The 17,428-nt window shown below is 39.7% G+C and overlaps 1 protein-coding gene across 4 annotated transcripts in view; it reads left to right on the top strand.

The window, feature by feature from the left end:
- The window catches only part of UNC5D (unc-5 netrin receptor D), a 476,468-nt gene that overhangs the window by 414,855 nt on the left and 44,185 nt on the right, over positions 1-17,428 (top strand). For all 4 annotated transcript variants that reach the window (XM_025050005.1, XM_025050004.1, XM_025050003.1 and 1 more), the window contains one exon: positions 2,124-2,208. In XM_025050005.1, coding sequence (XP_024905773.1) covers positions 2,124-2,208 — 85 coding nt within the window. The remainder of the gene's footprint in view (positions 1-2,123; positions 2,209-17,428) is intronic.

Below are 17,428 nucleotides of genomic sequence, written 5' to 3'. Positions count from 1 at the left end.
CAGAGAATTAAGCTGACTTAAAAATTTGAATGAGATGTGATCTGCTCCATATACAGTCCTTTCTCAAAAGTCTACACACATATTCTGATTTTAACTGAGAGTCGACCTTCAGGCCCTTGTGACTTATGAAATATAGCATATCTCAAAGCCTGGCCTTTTTTTTTTTTTTTTTACAGAATTTTGAATACTATTCTTTCATTCATATATTCATGATTTGTTTTTTGAGGGCCTACTCTGTGCCAGATATTGTGATACATGTTATTAATGGAATAAGCCATTATTGCTTTTTTTTTTTTTACACCATGATTTCATTTGCAAGTTTAGAATAAGCAAACTAATCAACATGTCGGCAAGCAAAAAAGTGACAATTAGGGCTCACAGTCAAAGCACTGGCTTCTAAAGGGCACGAGGAAAGTTTTTGTGGCAGTGGAAATGCTCTGTATCTTGATTGCAATGATGGGTATGTGAGAGCATACATCTATCAAAACTCAATTTGTACACTTAAAATGGTGTATTTTATTGCATGTGAATTATACCGCACTAAAGAGAACACAGGAAAAGAAAAATATGAGCATATAGTTATTCTTTTGGGTTAATTTCCTAAGATAACATTATTGCTTGATAATAGCCTCTTGTCATAATGGCCTAGATTGTCTAAATGAGAGACAACAGAGAGAAAGCACTGTGTCCAACTGGGAGCGAATACACAACGTCTAGGGTGTGTATTCAGGTTGACATCCACACACACTGAACGCTCCGTGTATTACAACTTCTGCTCAGCAGCAGGGAAGGAGTAATGGAGGCCACTTCATTTGGCAACTACATTTAAGGAAGAATGGACAATGAAAGGAGAAGCCTGATCAGAGGCCCCTAAGTATAGCAATTATAGTTCTACTCTTGGCATCAATGTCCAGAATATAAATGGATACCCTTGCTGAAAAAGCTGTAAGCAAGATTTAAATGTGCCTCATTCTTAGTGCTAGTGAAAGCTGCTGCTGATAACTAGCATGTTACTGAATAATGCTCATAAATGTGAATCACAAATAACTTGTTTTGCAATGAGTCTTGCATTCCTTGATTCTATAGCAACTAACAGGCACATAGAAGGATATCAGTAAAGTCTGCCATCTCTAGATTTAAATTATCATCAGCAACCTGAAAGCTTTCCGTGAGATTGCATTAGCTCTAATGAAAGGAGGAAAGGTGAGAGCTGCATTACTCAAAGAATAAAAGGATGCCTTGAGATTTTTATTTTGTAAAGATCTTATTGTGTCTCTATTTCATTTTTTATAAACAAGAAGCTACATTAAGGAGAATCTCTGCCCTCTCTAGGCTCTTCGCTCTTGGCCAAAGTGAAATATTTACTTCACAGCATTCAAGAAGAGAGGGAACATTTCAGATTCGGCGTGATATGCCCTCCTGTGCCTTTCCTCCCTGCATTACATGATTTTACTGTTTTGGGTTTTTTGTTTGTTTGTTTGTTTTTTCAGTTTGACAGTGACACGAACGTAGTTAAGTCACCTTTAACCTTAACCTTTTCTAGCTTCTGTTTGCAAATATAGGACCAAATATACAACAAACTATGAGGTGCCTAAGCTTATTCAGGCTTTTTCTTTCTTCAGTTTTCTTAACAAAATGCAGTACTCTACTGATCTCCCTAAACTTACTTTAAGATGCACAATTTATAAGACAATTTCATACCAGCCTCTAGCAAATGTTACATTGCTCACCCATCATCCCAGATACCTTTGCAGGAAATGAATGAATAGAGACTAGAGAGACACATTTTTAAATTTTGAAGATTAACTGATAAACTGATAAACTCATATTTTCAGATATGTTTGATAGTCCATGATGCCCAGTTTTTTAAGAGAATGAAAAAATTCTAGGAAGACTAAATAAAAAAATAATTAGAATACACAGTCGAATAATATGTCCTTCTTTATGTCACTGTTAGCAGATATTTTCCCAGTTATTATTTGGACTTTATAAACTAAGGATCAGGATTTCACAAATTTCTATGAGGTGGTCCTCTTTGTGAGTATCTGTAAGGTGTCCAACTGAAGTGCTTTTTAAGATAATTGGAAAATTTACAAATAACCTTTTGGCTTTTTCTATTTTAGGGGTGAGTTTACTCATACCACATGGCGCCATCCTAGAGGAGAATTCTTGGGAGATTTATATGTCCATCAACCAAGGTGAACCCAGGTGAGAGAGAAGGATGGCATGTTAAGGACATCTTAAATATAGAATGGAGGTTCTGCAGAAAATCTGAAATTTTTAAGATATGTGACCTTGGAGATGTATAGGTGAGAAAGTGAGCTACTTGACTACAGAGAGAGAAAAACCACTTGCAAAACCATTGGCTAGAATGAAATCACAAGCAGCTGCACATTTTAGTTAACTAATGTAAGTCGCTGACATTCGGACAGCAGACACCAAATGTAAAACATTGAATTGGTAGGCAAGTCATAACCAGGGCTTCTCCATAAACATTGACTGCCTCCCATAGTCTTCCTCTCAAAAGTAAAAAAAAAAAAAAAAATTAATCCTGGTGGCACTCTATGGTGCTAGGCATTATGCAAATGCAGAGAATGATTGACCTGTGGCCTTTGGAGGTCAGCAGAAGATCTGCTATAAGCTGAGAGACAATTTCTTAGGCAATTTTCTTCATATAAAAATATGGTCTACAGTTTAATAGCTTTCAGGTCTGACAAATTTCAGCAGCATTAAATTCAATTACATGAGCGAATACAAATCTTGTCTTATACTCTTTTAATGAAAATAGTTGGTTATTTTCTTAGCACAAGTATAATATTTGTGGAAACACTGCCTTCCTCCACACAAGATAAAGCTAACTCCTCCTTAGAAAGCAATTTTTTCTCATAAACTGGATATATACCTCTGGCATTTTCAGTCTTAACATCTTGGTTATTTTAGAATAGATTTTTTGTTGTTAGCAAGGAACACATGAAGGAAAAACAGCCAGAGAAACAGATGGTTTGAACAGATTTTGATAGCTATCTTCATAAAAGAATTTGTTGGTAACCAGTGGTTGTAACTTAATGCTCTAGAGAACTTGAGAGGAATGTAAGAAAAGGCTCTGCTCCTTGGCTGTTGGTGAAGCTCAGAGAATTTGTAAGCTGTGTTATGTTGAGCTCTCATGTTATTTCCTCAGTCCTTCTTGGAGAGCTAGATACTTTCTTTACCTGTGCACCTGAAAACATGCTAGTGTCTAAACATTTGCACTTAGCATATAGGGAGAACCAAGGCACAGAGAGGTTTAAAGAGTTTCTTCAAAATCTCAGTTAAGCAGACCTAAATATGGAGTTTTCTGGATAAGAATCACTTTTTTAAATCACTTTGGCTGATTTATATGAGAAACTATTTAAAATTGCGGTCATGGTCAATTACACACATGCTTGTAAAAACATCATCCTGCAAAAATCAAGTACAGTCATACACCACATAATGACGTTTTAATCAATGATGGACTGCGTATATAACAGTAGTCCCATTAGATTACAGTGGAGCTGAAAAATTCCTTTCACCTAGTGATGTCATAGCGTAGGGCTCTACTCACGTTTGTGGTGATGTTGGTGTAAACAAACCTACTTTGCTGCCAGTCATAGAAAAGTACAATCTAGGTGTAAGTACACTCAGTGATGTTTGCACAACTGCAGAATTGTCTAACACACATTTCTTAGACCATATCCCCATCATTAAGCACAACTGTATGAGGCAGAATGCAGTCAGCCTTGTCTGAGTTACCATCTCCTGCACACCCTCACCTCTACATCCTGCTCCTTTCATCAGAATCTGTCCTCTCAAGCCCATCCTCCCGAGTCTTCCACCTCATTATGTGAGGACCAACCTAAGGCTAGTTCACATTTTTAAAGGTACCCAATTTACAGCTCACCTCAATCCCTGTCTCTTACTAGAAGCTTCTTCTTAGGAGGTTAGAGCTAGAATGTGCCAAAAGGCATCAAACCTACAAGGACTTAAATAAAATGGCTCAAAAAATGTGGGCACTATCACTTAGGGCATCCTGTAATTATAAAATAAGAAGGAGAAATACATAAAAACTCACCAGAGCCCACAAATCTTGAAAGACAGGTTTAGCCTAATATGGAAGCTCCCTGGACCACTGCTAGTTTAGCAATTTCCATGTTAAACAATTTGGTTTCTCCATCTGTATCTAAGGTGTGAATTCATTACTGCTATCTAGGAAGGTGGACAGAAGCAGTTCCCCCAAAACTTCAGATCTGTGAGGTGTGTGCATTTTCCCTACTAAACTGAAGATAAAGTAAAATTGTAGGAAGCACACATTCCTTTTCATGTTACTGAAACCTCTCAGATAGATGTTCCTATCTCTTAAGGAAATGACCAGTCCCTGGGCTACTTCCCATTAGCTTCCTTGGCAATCCTCACTCCTTTCTGAGGAGCTCTAAACTACTTACAAAAACACTAAAAATAGAAAATGCCTTTTTGCTACTCTTTCTTTAAGGTCAGGTTAAATTTTGTCCATCCCTGCCAGGAGGCTGTTCGAATCTCAGTTCTTCAGCTTTGAATCCTGTGATTAATCAGGAGAAGGCCACTTATATGGCTATTTGGTATCACCGTTTTTGTTTTAATGTTATTTGAAAACCCATAGCATTTTATGCTGTCCTGTCATTCTGAACTTGTGCTCTGAACAAGGCCCATCTTCCTCAAAGACTGAAGATCGTGAACAGTGCTGCTCTATTTCCTTCATCTTTGCCCTCTGGAGCCATCACAGTTCCCTCCCTATTAGTTCACAGGTGAGATTTGGATTTTCTGAATCTATCACTTCCACACAGAGAGTTACAGTGGGATCTTCCCAACAACGTCTTTATGCTGTCTTTAAGTAAAAAGTCTGTTCTGTTTTCCTATTGGTGACACATTTCTGTTGCTCCTTTCTACACTAATCCCTGGTGGAGCAGGGTGATGATTTAGTAGAACTGTAACTGATATCACTAATCCAAGTTCTGTACCAAATTCCCAGGGATATATGGCTGTGTGGAATGAATCACAGACTCAAAATATCATCCTATATTTAAATATTCTCAGATGGTTTTGCTATTTTGTAAGTTTTAAGTGAGGTTGTTCATTGTCTGAATTGAATATACCCTGTGTCTCATAGGAGAGCCTACCTGCATTGCTGGGAGGCCTTTAAGAAAGGACACTGTACTTTCCTTTTAAGTGGAACAATGTCATTTTCCTTCCTCAATGTCCGTGCTCTGTCTACCCTTTCAAACTTGAACAGCCATCTTAATGAATCTTTACCAATTTCCTATAGCAATCTGGACTTCTGGTTGGTTATAATGCTCAGGAAATTATCTCATTGACTTTTTGTACATATATACATATTAAATGGTTTGCTGGAAGGGGACTTTGCATCCGCGGAAAAGTGATAGTTACTTGCCCCTCTTTCAGTATAATTTGCAAAGTGCTCTCATGTACTTTTGACTCATCGAATCTCCCACAGTAATATTCAAAAGAGGAAGATTTTACACCAATTTTAAAGATGAGAAAAAAATCTGAAAGAGGTTCCAAAAAGCGAAGCTGCATTCCAAGACATGTTACTTACTGGCTGAGCTGAGATTTACCTTTAGAATATCTAACTCCAATTGCACTGCTCATAGACTAAAGGATGCCACCTGTCCTTGACGTCAGAGACTTTAAGAAACAGCTTTCTGATATTGCATTCCACTCCTGGCCCCTATAAAGAGGCATCGTCTGAAATAGCTCTATAAGAGCACTGAGAACTAGGCAGGGCAGGATCAAATTGAACTTTTCTTAGAAGTATATGGGGGCAAACTGCTGTTATTACACTATAGACTTGAAAGAAAAGCTAGAAACAAGTCTCACTCGTGTTGAATCTTAGTGGACGCAGTGTTAGGAAACACTTAAGATCAGTGACTAAGAGGCTTTGCGTTCAGGTCTAAGCTTCACTGCTAGTATCTACATGATCTTCTGTAAGTTAATGAAATTCTTTGTGCTTCTCGGTCTTTCTCTGAAAAATAGTAGGTACTTACCTTACGGGGATATTGTAGGATTGTATGATACACAGATACAGAAATCTCAAAAATGATAAAATAAGAAAACCTAATTGATACATTTATATTTGATAAAGCATTCTACCTACAGTCTATCCTTTAATCTTTGCCTCAATCCTATATGGTAAATGATAATAACTTAACTATTCCCAATTTTTATAGATTTGAACATTAAGACCAAGAAGTTAGTAGGCTTGCCTAAAATTGTAGCGGACTGAACACCAAAGCAAGGTTTTCTGACTTATAATGCAGTTTTAAACAATATTATCACCTTTAGGCACAATTAAGCATATCATTCTTGAGTCCAGTAAACATGCTTGATGAGGGACAGGGCTTATGCCTAGTAATGGGAATACACCCTGAAACAGACAGAGGGGGGCCCGTATTTGGGAAGACAATGATAACTTTGTAATTCAATGTGGAATTATACTGCAATAGAGGATTTCACAGAAAGCAAGGGAAAAGTAGAGAGGGGCCCTTTATCTATTCTGGGATAGATCTCAGAGTGGATGCTGGGGAGGGTAGCTTCCAGGAAATGTCACTTGAGCTGAGTCTTAAACATCAGTAGAAATTATCGAAACAGAGAAAGGTAGAAGGCCTATAACTCAATGATTTCCAGCTCCGGGATACATTTTCTAGTATCTATATAGTATAAGATAGGAGTGGGGGGAAGATTCTTTAAAAGTGGCTAAATCCAGATGTTCTTCCTTGCTTCGAAGTCAACTCAATGCCAGAATATTGCCTTCAGCAGCTTCCTTCCACCTCTACTCCAGGCCTTTCCACAGACTGAAGAGAGTTAGGTTTCCTGTACATCCCAATTCACAAAATAGAGGATGCTTAGTGACGTCACAGGACCTAGAGTAGACTCACAGAAGCGCAACGGCATGAAACTGGGGCTGCCAGAGTGTTTGTGGTAAGAAGCCCTTGGGGTTCAGGATCAAGAATATTTAAGCAGCTAGTTCAACGCCAAATGTGGCCTCCTATGTTATAGACCCCTTTTGCAGGCAGGCAACCACGACAAATTCTCAAAAAGCCTGTCTCTTTGCCCAAACTTTAATTTGAAAGAATTTGGATTGTTTTTTGTTTACTTTTTACACATTTTCAGGGCGGTTTTGGTAGGGAAACGGTCATCCTTTCTAACCAGGTTTTGATATTTATAAAATTAAATTAAGGTGTTTAAACGAGGATCAAAAAAAATCAAGTCTCTTCAGAGATTCCCCTCACGTATATTACAATAAGAAAATGGTATAGATGTAGCACAGTCTTCCCACTATCCCTCTCCCAGCTCGTTTAGCACCCCTCCCCACCCCATGGTTGGAAAGCAGAGAACTGGACCAGAAAATTATTATATGGAGCTTTCTTCTGAGAAGCAATAAAATGAAACCAAAGGCAAACATTCATTTCTTTTTCCAATTACACTGTCATGTGGATATCCCTGACCAAATGCTTAGACTAGAATTGGAAATGTAAGTAATCTTATTGAAGAATTTACAAAAGACACATACTTTACCTAGAATTTGGGGCAGCCCAGAGGAATATTTCAACCATTTTTTTACTTCTGCGCGTTTTGTTTTTGTTTCTTATTATCAAATTGTATGGCCCAGTGGGTACATCTCACGGTGAGGATTGGGAAGCCAGACATGGTGGTGTTGTGAAACTTTAACTTTTTTTAGGGTGCCTTGGTGGTGCAGTTGTTTTAATAGCAAAGCATGAGATAAGGCCAAATACAAGACTAGAAAGACAGAAAAAAATAGCCATTGGAAATGGAGGAGAGTAAACAGAATTTATTTCCCAGTAACAGGCTCACAATTTCTTTCCCAATAATAGGCTACTTCCGTGAAATGGCTTGATGTGGCTTTTCCTTCACAGGAGCAAGAACGTCCACAAAAACAGAATTATAAAGATGCACGTGCACGCACGCACACATACACACACACACACACACACACACACACACACACACACTTACATAGCATGTCTAACAGAGGATATAATCACTCAGAAATGTCCTTAGACTGTTTGGGAGGACCTCATTTCTGGAAGAGTAAAAGCTAGCATGGGTATGTACGGTTATTCTGCTTACAAAAATGGAGCTTTAAGTAAGTGAATCTGTTTGTAGCACACTATTCTTTATGGCAAGCAGACATTTGAGGGCATTCTAAAACCTCTTATCCCAGGAAAATTTGACACTGTATGCACTTTTCCTGGGGCCTCTGAAGACTCTGACTTCTTAGAACGTAAGAAACTCCTGGCATCATACTACTGCAGTTAGTGTAGTGGTGTAGTGGTCCATCAAACCTTGCCCCTTGAGCTCAGAATAAGAGTAGCTACCTTTGGCTCTACCCTGACACCAGATGAGACTGATCAGGACGCTGCCACAGGGAGAAAACCTGGCTAAAACCTTCTGGGTTGATTTGTATCTCTGTTCACCTTCACCAGCTTGGAGGACTTCCCTACTAGGTTTTGTTTGCCTCAAGCCATCCTCCAGTTCAGGCAAAAAACACTGCACCTTCTATTCTAGCCGCTAAAGACTTGGCAGTAGTTCTCACAGTTGATATTATGGGCTCAGTTCAGGCAATGCCTGTTAATTGCCAAATGTATTTGGTATGGTGGATGAGGAAAAATTGGATCCCTTATGTGAGTTTATTTCTGGTTGAGGTATTGGTTGGAGGACATAGGTTGTTTATACATAGCAAGATGATGTTTGGGGGCACAGTGGACTTGTTCTGTATTCCTGAAATTGACAAACTCAGAACTGATTTATGAGAAAGAAAAAAAAGAACTAAGTACCCCGACATTCTGATTTCAGAGATTTGCCAGCTGTAATACCAAGGCTAATATTCGAACCTTCCCGCAGATCCTGCTGAGAAGCATCATCTATCCGAATGGGTGCTACCACGCTCCCGCTCACTCACACACCATGCCCTCTCCCTCCCTACTGATACAAGAGAGAGAAGTCACATTTCGGAGGAGTACGGGTATCAGAAATGCTGTCCCCGCCCTCGCCAAAGCCATAGAGAATAGCTCCAGGAGAATTACTCATAAAATTTGGGTCATCTGCAGGAAGCGGACAGAGATATCTGATTTTCTCATTGTTTACCAGTTTGTTGATCTGTTCCATGCTCCACAGAACAGGAAAAGAAAAAGCTTTGGGAAGAGAGGGCGTGCTGCTAAAAGCCAAGGAGAGACGGGCAAAGAGCAGCACTTTCATAATCTCCAGGTTACTATATTCCCAAGAGGTAAAGAAGATGATTCCTGGCTAGGAATTGGAAGATGGAGAGGGTGAGATTGAAAACATGTTTGCCAGGGTCCAATTCAGTGTGAGGCAAAGAGCCTCAGAGAGCAGGGTCAAGATGCTGCCAGTTGGGGGCCAGTTGGCAGATATAACTGAAACATACAAGGGACTACAAATGCTTAAGAGCAACTATTTACAATCTAGTCACCTGCTACCTTTGTCATTGTGGCCTTTTGGAGTCACCACCCATCTATACTGACTCTATTAAGGATTATCTGAAGAAACTTTAAATCACCCAATAAAAAGCTCATTAACTTGCCACGCAGGTAGTGAAGTAAGGAGATGATGTATGTTTTCTTTCTCCTTCTACCCCAGTGACATAGGGTTAAGCTCATGGAAGGCAGAATACATGAGGAGCGGACAACCTGCTCCCTCCTATCCAGACCAAGCATCTAGAGCCTTGTGTGTGTGTGCAAATGTGCATGTGTGTGTATATGAGTGTGTGTTGATGCGCATGGGTGCTGGGAGATGGGGTGGAGTGTTGAATTGGATGCAAGATTAAAGTTTTAAAATGAACAAAAATGAGTCCTGAAAACTAAATCAAACTATTTTAATAACTAGATGTTATTGAAAAGTCATAGAACCAAAATAAAATGCTGCCACGGATGGTTCCACTAAGCACAATTGTTAGCAATTACTAGAGAAATTAGAACCACTTAATACCATAACAGGTGACGCCTTGGAAGCAAACCCAGTTACTCAAATGTATGATGATATTGCAGTGTGATGCATGTGACAAAAAAAAAAACACAAGCATCAACCAGGACTGAAAGGATTAACCCTGTCTAAAAGCTCAGAGAAGGTTTCAGAGAGGAAGTGACAATTGACTAAACCTGAAGGACAGCAAAAAGCATTCCAAAGAGAATAGAATGTGCAAAAGCACAGAGGTATAAATAACATCACATCTTTTAGAACTAAGCAAATCAAAAAAATATGAAAGGAGGAGTGAAATCGGGAAATTGAAATTCGCCTGGTGTGTAGGGATTGATGAGGCTTAAGATTCAGGAGACCTGGTCAAATTTACATTTTGCATATATTATCTTCTGCTTCATCTCCACTGCCACCCCCCAAGTGCAAGTCCTCATTATACCTGCACCTTCCTTGTGAGCACAATAAAAATATGCCTCATTTTGCCTAATAGTTATTAATAGTGCCCCTTTCACCCTCAAAAGTGTTATCTCAATATAGACAATAAATTATAGTCACTCGGTTTTTGAGTGTCCTTGTCTCCAGTTGTGAACATTTTAAATCCTTTCTCTAATCCTCACGTTGCTGTCAGTGGGGAGTTTTGAGAGAGACTTGGAGAAGAACTCAGCAAGACCAGGTGTATGTGCGTGTGTGTGTGTTAATGTGGGGTGAAAGAGATGAAGGAGTTGGAGATAATTCCCAGAATTCTAGCTGGAGAACTGATGATTAATTAGTAAAGAGAGATTTGCCAGCTGAAGGTCACCTGAGAGTTTGCAATAATAGTTGCTCCAGGAGCAACTCTGGGTTTCTTTCCAGGGAGTAAATATAGCTCTTTGACTTACAAGAAAAGGGGCAGGAAAAAAATTGATTCAAGAGTAAATAAAAGGCAAAAGTAATATTTTTAACCAAGAAAAAAGGCGACTGCTGAATGGAAATCCCATGTCCAGCTTTTGGCTAGAGCGCATGACTACAGGACTACTTACAGCAAAATGTCACAATATCGGGCAGAGACTATGCTTTCCTGCTTCACGCAGGGCGGAATCTTCTGCCTTCCATTGTTTTCTTTTCCTTCCTAGCTGGGTAAGAATCTGCCGATTCTGGAGCTCACTGAAGTGAACTGATAGCAAGCATCACTTGTCAGGAAAGTAGCATGGACTTGGTCACTGACATCGCATGAGAAATAAAGAATTATAAGAAAGGAGAATAACATGGTAGAGTGAGAACACACGAATTCAGAAGGCCTGAGTTCCAATCCACTTTGCCACTTAACAGCCTAACTGGCTTTGAGCAAGTCATTTTCTTCCTCTAGGTTTCAATTTTATCATCTGTAAGTTTTGTCTATTATTAACTATATTCCAGGATTTTGGTGAGGACATTAAAGTGACTTATATATGAGAAGTCCTGTGCAAACTGTAAACTGCCACATAAATGCTATATTTGATATTATTTTCTTTTGTCTATCCTTATTTTAATTACATAGATAAGGTCTCCAACATCCATGGAATTCACTTTAGCTCTATGCCAATGATGCAAAAGATTTCATGATCTTCCCTTTTTTGACTGTTACCATATTCCTAGACTCACAGGAAAGGTTAATTCAGTGATAGCAAACATATTAACTGTTTACTCTAAAATCAAGGTCTTTGTGAAGCTATGAAGGACACCCTGCGTCAATTCTTTTGAATCTACCTTTATTTCTCTTAGATGTCTGGCCTATTATTTATGCTTTAGAGGTACACTGTATGGACTCCAGGTGGGCAAGTGTTAGATAAGAGATCACTGACCAGTCAGGCTGAGCAGGTGGCTTGTGCCATCTTGAACAAACTTTGTCCCTGTCCACTTTGCCAGACTTTCCTGTGATGCATAGAAATGAGTGAATTATCTGTGTCACCATGTCTGTTCAATGGTCAGTCATGGGTTTGAATCCAGTTTGTTGCTGTAAATGAGCTTTACGAATTTTCATTGGAAGAGTCAAATTGATGGCATATCCTTACGCCCTCAAGGAGATCTGCCATGAATTAACTCTAAAGCAGATACAGGGAACTGCCGAAGAGGGAAGGTGCTTCCAAAGGCACAAAGGGGCTCTTTCTGCTGGAGCAAGGGGAGTAAATTGCTGCTATTTCAGAAACACTTTAATTCTTTCAGGCTACCAGTGCCATGCAGTGTGATAAAAGGGGCACTTCATCAAATGGCATCTTAATGGCCTAGAAGGGTTAATGTGCCTTTAGCTGAAGATTGTGCCCCTTTCCACAGTAAAATCACAGTGGTATCTTCACAAAGTCATTTAGGTTAGAATATAATGCCATTAACCCCCCAAAAGAGGAAAAGAAAGAAAGAGGAAAAAGAAAAAAAGTAGGGAGGGGAGTGAATTCTCATAGTCATTTTATGATCTGATTTGGGAAGAAGGAGAATTTCCTCATACCATGCTCTTTACCTTCCCTTCCGCCTCACACCCACTTGGTCTATAAACAAGCACATATAAAAATTGCCATCATTTTAATCAAAGTGCATTTGAAGCCCCTGTGAGCTCACAATGTGAAGTGATTAGAGTGGTCCAGAGGCGTCTTTAATTAAAGATGCCATTGACAAGATGACAATGGTGTGTGAATGTTGTTAACAGACCTGAATGGAAGGCGCACCTTAATTCAGTAAGAGGAAAGTCACTGCTTCGTGAGTTTGATTGCACATGGTAAAGGAACACCACGTATGTAATTATTTTTATTTGTATGTACCATCTCTTTTATTGCCCATGCTAGAAGTAGAAACAACCTGTCCTATTAAGATATTTAATATATATCATCCTTTTCACTTTACTTAATTATAGTCTAATAAAAATGCTGGGAGAGGACACCAGCCCGCACCAAGGCGGCTGCCCTCCATGCTCTCTAACAGAATCCACGCAGCCCTTTTTGAAAATCTGGATGATCAGCCTTCTAACTCCCTTGGTTATAATCTTTACGACAAACTGTAACAACTTCTCAGGACTCCATAAAGTGTATGCAGGTATGGAGCGCCCACTCTGGAAATCAGGTGTGTGTGCGACAGGCAGGGGAGGGGGAGGTGCCAGCATCTGAAACAATGAAGATAACCCACAGGTCCACCAGCACTTTGGTTGATTGTGTGGCATCTGGGAGATAGCAGTGAATCAAGAGGCAGCAGCAGAGGGGTCTCTAGGTTCTAACTGTAAAGCAAACAAGTCATGAAAAGGCTGGTGGTAGACAAAAGAATGCCAGCTCCCCCCTACAAAGATGTCCACATCCTAATCCCTGGAACCAGTGACTGTGTTACCATACATGGCAAAAGGGACGTTGCAGATGTGATTAAGGTTAAGAACCTTGAGGAGAGACTATCCTGGATCGTGCTGGTGCTCCCGTGCAAGGGTCCTTGTAAGAGGAAGGCAGGAGTATCGGAGTCAGATACAGAGATATGAAGATGCTATGCTGCTAGCTCACAGGTGGAAGAGGGGCCTCCAGCCAAGGAATGCAGGCGGCCTCTAGAAGCTGGAAGAGCTTGGATTCCTCTCTAGAACCCCGATGACACCATAATTTTAGGTCAGTGAGACTTCCGACCTACCAAACTGTAAGATAATAAATTTGTGTTGTTTTAAGCCAGTAAGTCAGTGGTATAGCATTAATAGGAAACTAATATAAGGCTCCATTCTGACCACTTTATGTACCTCAAGGCCCTGCTTTCCTAGGGCTTTCTCCAGGTGTCTGTGATACAATCTTAGCAACTCTCATGCCAACATTTTACCTTAAAAATTCCAGGTTTGGAGATTATGTCCCAGGGAACATTCCTTCCGCTGCCTGCACCGCCCCTCCTGCCCTCTTTTTTGCCACACACACACACGGACCTGCACACAACCCAGGACCACCGACACTAACAGGACAGGAGATTCTTGTCCCAGCTCTGTCACGGTGAGGTGTGACTTTGGCCATGTCACTCCACCCCCACCATGCCCATCCATCGCCTCATCTGAACAGTGGTGTTGGGCCTGATTACTCCTAGGTCCTTTCCCCACCTAAAATGAAATGACTGTTTGAAATAGGAATCAGGTTTCCTCTAGAGAAGGCTGCTTTTCCCCATTCAAAATGTAAATGAATAAACAACTCAGTTGATATAAGAAACGCCACAGCAGCATGCATGTAGATCACTCTTCTCCCTTTTCACTCACTATCTTTTACTCTAAAGTACTTACAGTCAGCCATCATTCATTCTGCTTCTCCTAGTAAACAAGCTAAACACAAACCTGACACTGCATGAAAGATGAGGCTTAAATTGTGTCTTGGAACTGTTGACTTACACATGATTTGTGATTCCTTCGGTATATTAATTGGTAAACACCCTATGAATGTGTGTGTAAACCAAAGCCATTTAACATATGCAAACAGTTTAATCTCTCAGTGTGGTGTTGCTCAAATTTCAGCAAATTCAGATACTCCAGTGTGTGTGTAATTCTCCTCTCGCTCCAGTTCCCCTTGTCCCATCTCCCTTTCTGTGACCCTGTTTCAGATAATAGTGCGTGGGCGACCCAGATCTTTAAATCTTTTTAGAGCCACATGCTTCTACCCTCAGTGCATTGCACTTGTTGCTTGTTGTAATCCACTGTTCTAACCGCTCCTTTCCCTGCCTCAACTAATGGAATATAATGGCTTGATGAACCATAACATTATTTCCAGCCACTGTAAATCAACCCCCCCTCAACCTGACATCCTTGCTTATTAATACACATGCTACTTAGAGAAGGGGGATGTAGGAACGGTCCCTGTGCAGCTGAATTTTCAATCACAGTAGTGTCATCCAAGGCCTTAATATTGAGCACTTAAAGTTTAGCCAGCATCTAAATTCCATTTCGGAAGCCTACCCTATCTGTATTCGACAGACCACCAAGTTCCCACTGCATGAGGTATTGCTTTGGGTATTTCTCAAGAACTATACTTTTCTCAAATGTTAGTGCCAAGGCTACATTGCACGTAGGAAATGCAAGTAAAAAGTGCAAGCTCTTTGGCCCTATCCCAGAAATAATCAGAATCTTCATTGATGGTGTCCAGGAATATAATTCTAAACAAACCACCCAAGGAATTCTGAACCATATTTCAGTGTTAGAACCATTTAAAGACTAAAAGAGGAATCTATTAAGACAGAGAGATTTTGCTCAACTTCACTCTTTTCCTTCTGTTCTGCTTCTCATCCTCTATTCTCCCTTTCCGGGAGTCTATTTTCTCAAACATACATAGGAGTTACAGAATTAAAGCCCTCGGGAGACCTAGTCACAGTTTTACGATAAACTGATAACCAAAGTGGCTTTAAAGGGCCCACTTCTCCAGGAGAGTCTGTGATGTAATTTTCCTGGGGCTGATCTGAAAGCTTAGGTCAGAACTGAAGAGTGAGACAGGTTTCTGACTCAAGGAAAAACAACAGAAATGATAAAAAAAACAAAACATTGATGATTATTTTTTTTAATCCACAGCAGTGTTAGTACCCTAGGTCAATACATGAGGGTTTCAGTGAAAAGAGAAAAAGAGAATAGTTAAAACTATGTATCTTCTTGGGTAGAAAAATGTAGGAGACTGGAGCTACCTTGCTTTCTGAGCTCTAATATTAACACAGAGTACAGCTTCCATCTATCTGCCTTTTATTTCTGTTCCATTAAAATATGATTTAATTATGTATCGACCCAGGCATAGTAAAACTATCATTACTCTCCTGCCTGCATTCCTGAGTGATACTCTGGGTAAAGGTGATCAAACCTACATTAATCTGTAATATAGACCATAAGGAGGAAAGGAGGGGACAATAATTACCAAGCGCAGCATGGCAGACAACAACAATGAAAATCTCATCTTAAAATATGGAACTGGTTGTTTTGCTTGAAGAGAGTGACATGTTACAAGTCTAGGATCAGGTCGAAAAGCATTGAAAGCAAAAGCAAAATGTGAACAGACACACCTCTAGAACTGCCGTGTTTAGAAGTTGCTGCTTGTAGCTGATCTTCATCAGCGTGACCTTCTGGTGGCATTAATGTACTGCTGAGTGTTACCACATGGTGAGGTTTGGACCATCACCACATCACCACCCGCTGCAGCTCCTCTGACACCCTCCACTACACATTTTATATAGTCGGCAGTGACTCTGCTGCTTTCATGGTAATAATTCTATAAAAATTCTCCCTGGGTCTCTATATTCGTTCATTTGTTCATTCAAAAAAATATGTGCATTTTTTGATAAAATTTCAACCTTAAGGAAAACTCGCAAGAACAGTATTAAAACTTTCCAGCTATTCCACATCCAGGTTCACAAATGTTAACATTTTACTAAATTTGCTGTATGCTACTCTCCTCTCTCTCTCTCCAGATGTGTATGTATGTGTACACATATACATGCAAATAAAATACACATAAATGCACACATTTTAATCATTGTGAACAAGTGTCTTTTGCCCTGGAGACACTTCAGTGTGTATATCCTAAAAACAAATTCTCTTACCTAACCAGAGCACAACTATTAAAATTAAGAAATTAACATTAATACAATACTGTCATCTACTCACAGACTGTATTCATATTTCACCTGTTATCCGAATAACGTACTTTAGAACAAATGAAAGTCCAAGTCCATTCACTACATTCTACGGTCAGGTGTCTTTAGTCTTTAATTTAGAGCAGTTCCCGAGTCTGTCTCTATTTCACGACATTGATGGTTTTTAAGAATGCAGATCCCTTATTTCGCAGACTATCCCTCAGTTTGAGTTTGCTGATATTTCCTTACAATAAGAATCAGGTTATGTATTGTCAACAGGAATGTTACAGAAGGGATACTGAGTCCTCTTCACTATGTCATCTCGGGAGGTATATTCTGTCGACTCATCCCATCACTGGAAACGTTAACTTTGATAAGTTTCCTTAGGTGGTGTCTGCCAAGACTCCCCACCATAAAAATGGTAATTTTACCCTTTGTAGGTAGTGAGTACCTTGGGGGAAGATACTCTGAAACCAAGTAAAGTCTAGAATTAGGTCGAGAAATACTGAAAGCAAGAGCAAAATGTGCACAGGTAGACCCCTAGACCTCTAGTCCCCGACAGTTTTCTATTCAAGAAGATACAAAGTTTACTATTATTCTTTTTCGCTTTTCATTAAAATCCTCATGTATTGACCTGGGTACTAACGTTGCTGCGGATGAAAAAAATCAATATTTTGGGTTTATGTCCTTTCCAACAAGTATATTTTAGTGCTTACGACCAGCATATATTAGGCACTGGGGATGCAACAATGAACAAAACAGAAAAACATATATATTCTTGCCTCATAGAGCTTACATTCTAGTTTGTGGAAGACAAAAAATAAGTGAACAAATGGTATAGTACATTTGA

This window comes from Pteropus alecto, unplaced genomic scaffold, assembly GCF_000325575.1.
Source record: "Pteropus alecto unplaced genomic scaffold, ASM32557v1 scaffold24, whole genome shotgun sequence".
In the NCBI taxonomy this organism is placed as follows: domain Eukaryota; kingdom Metazoa; phylum Chordata; class Mammalia; order Chiroptera; family Pteropodidae; genus Pteropus; species Pteropus alecto.
The sequence above is the reverse complement of the archived record's forward strand: the minus strand, read 5'-3'. Positions and strand labels throughout refer to the sequence as shown.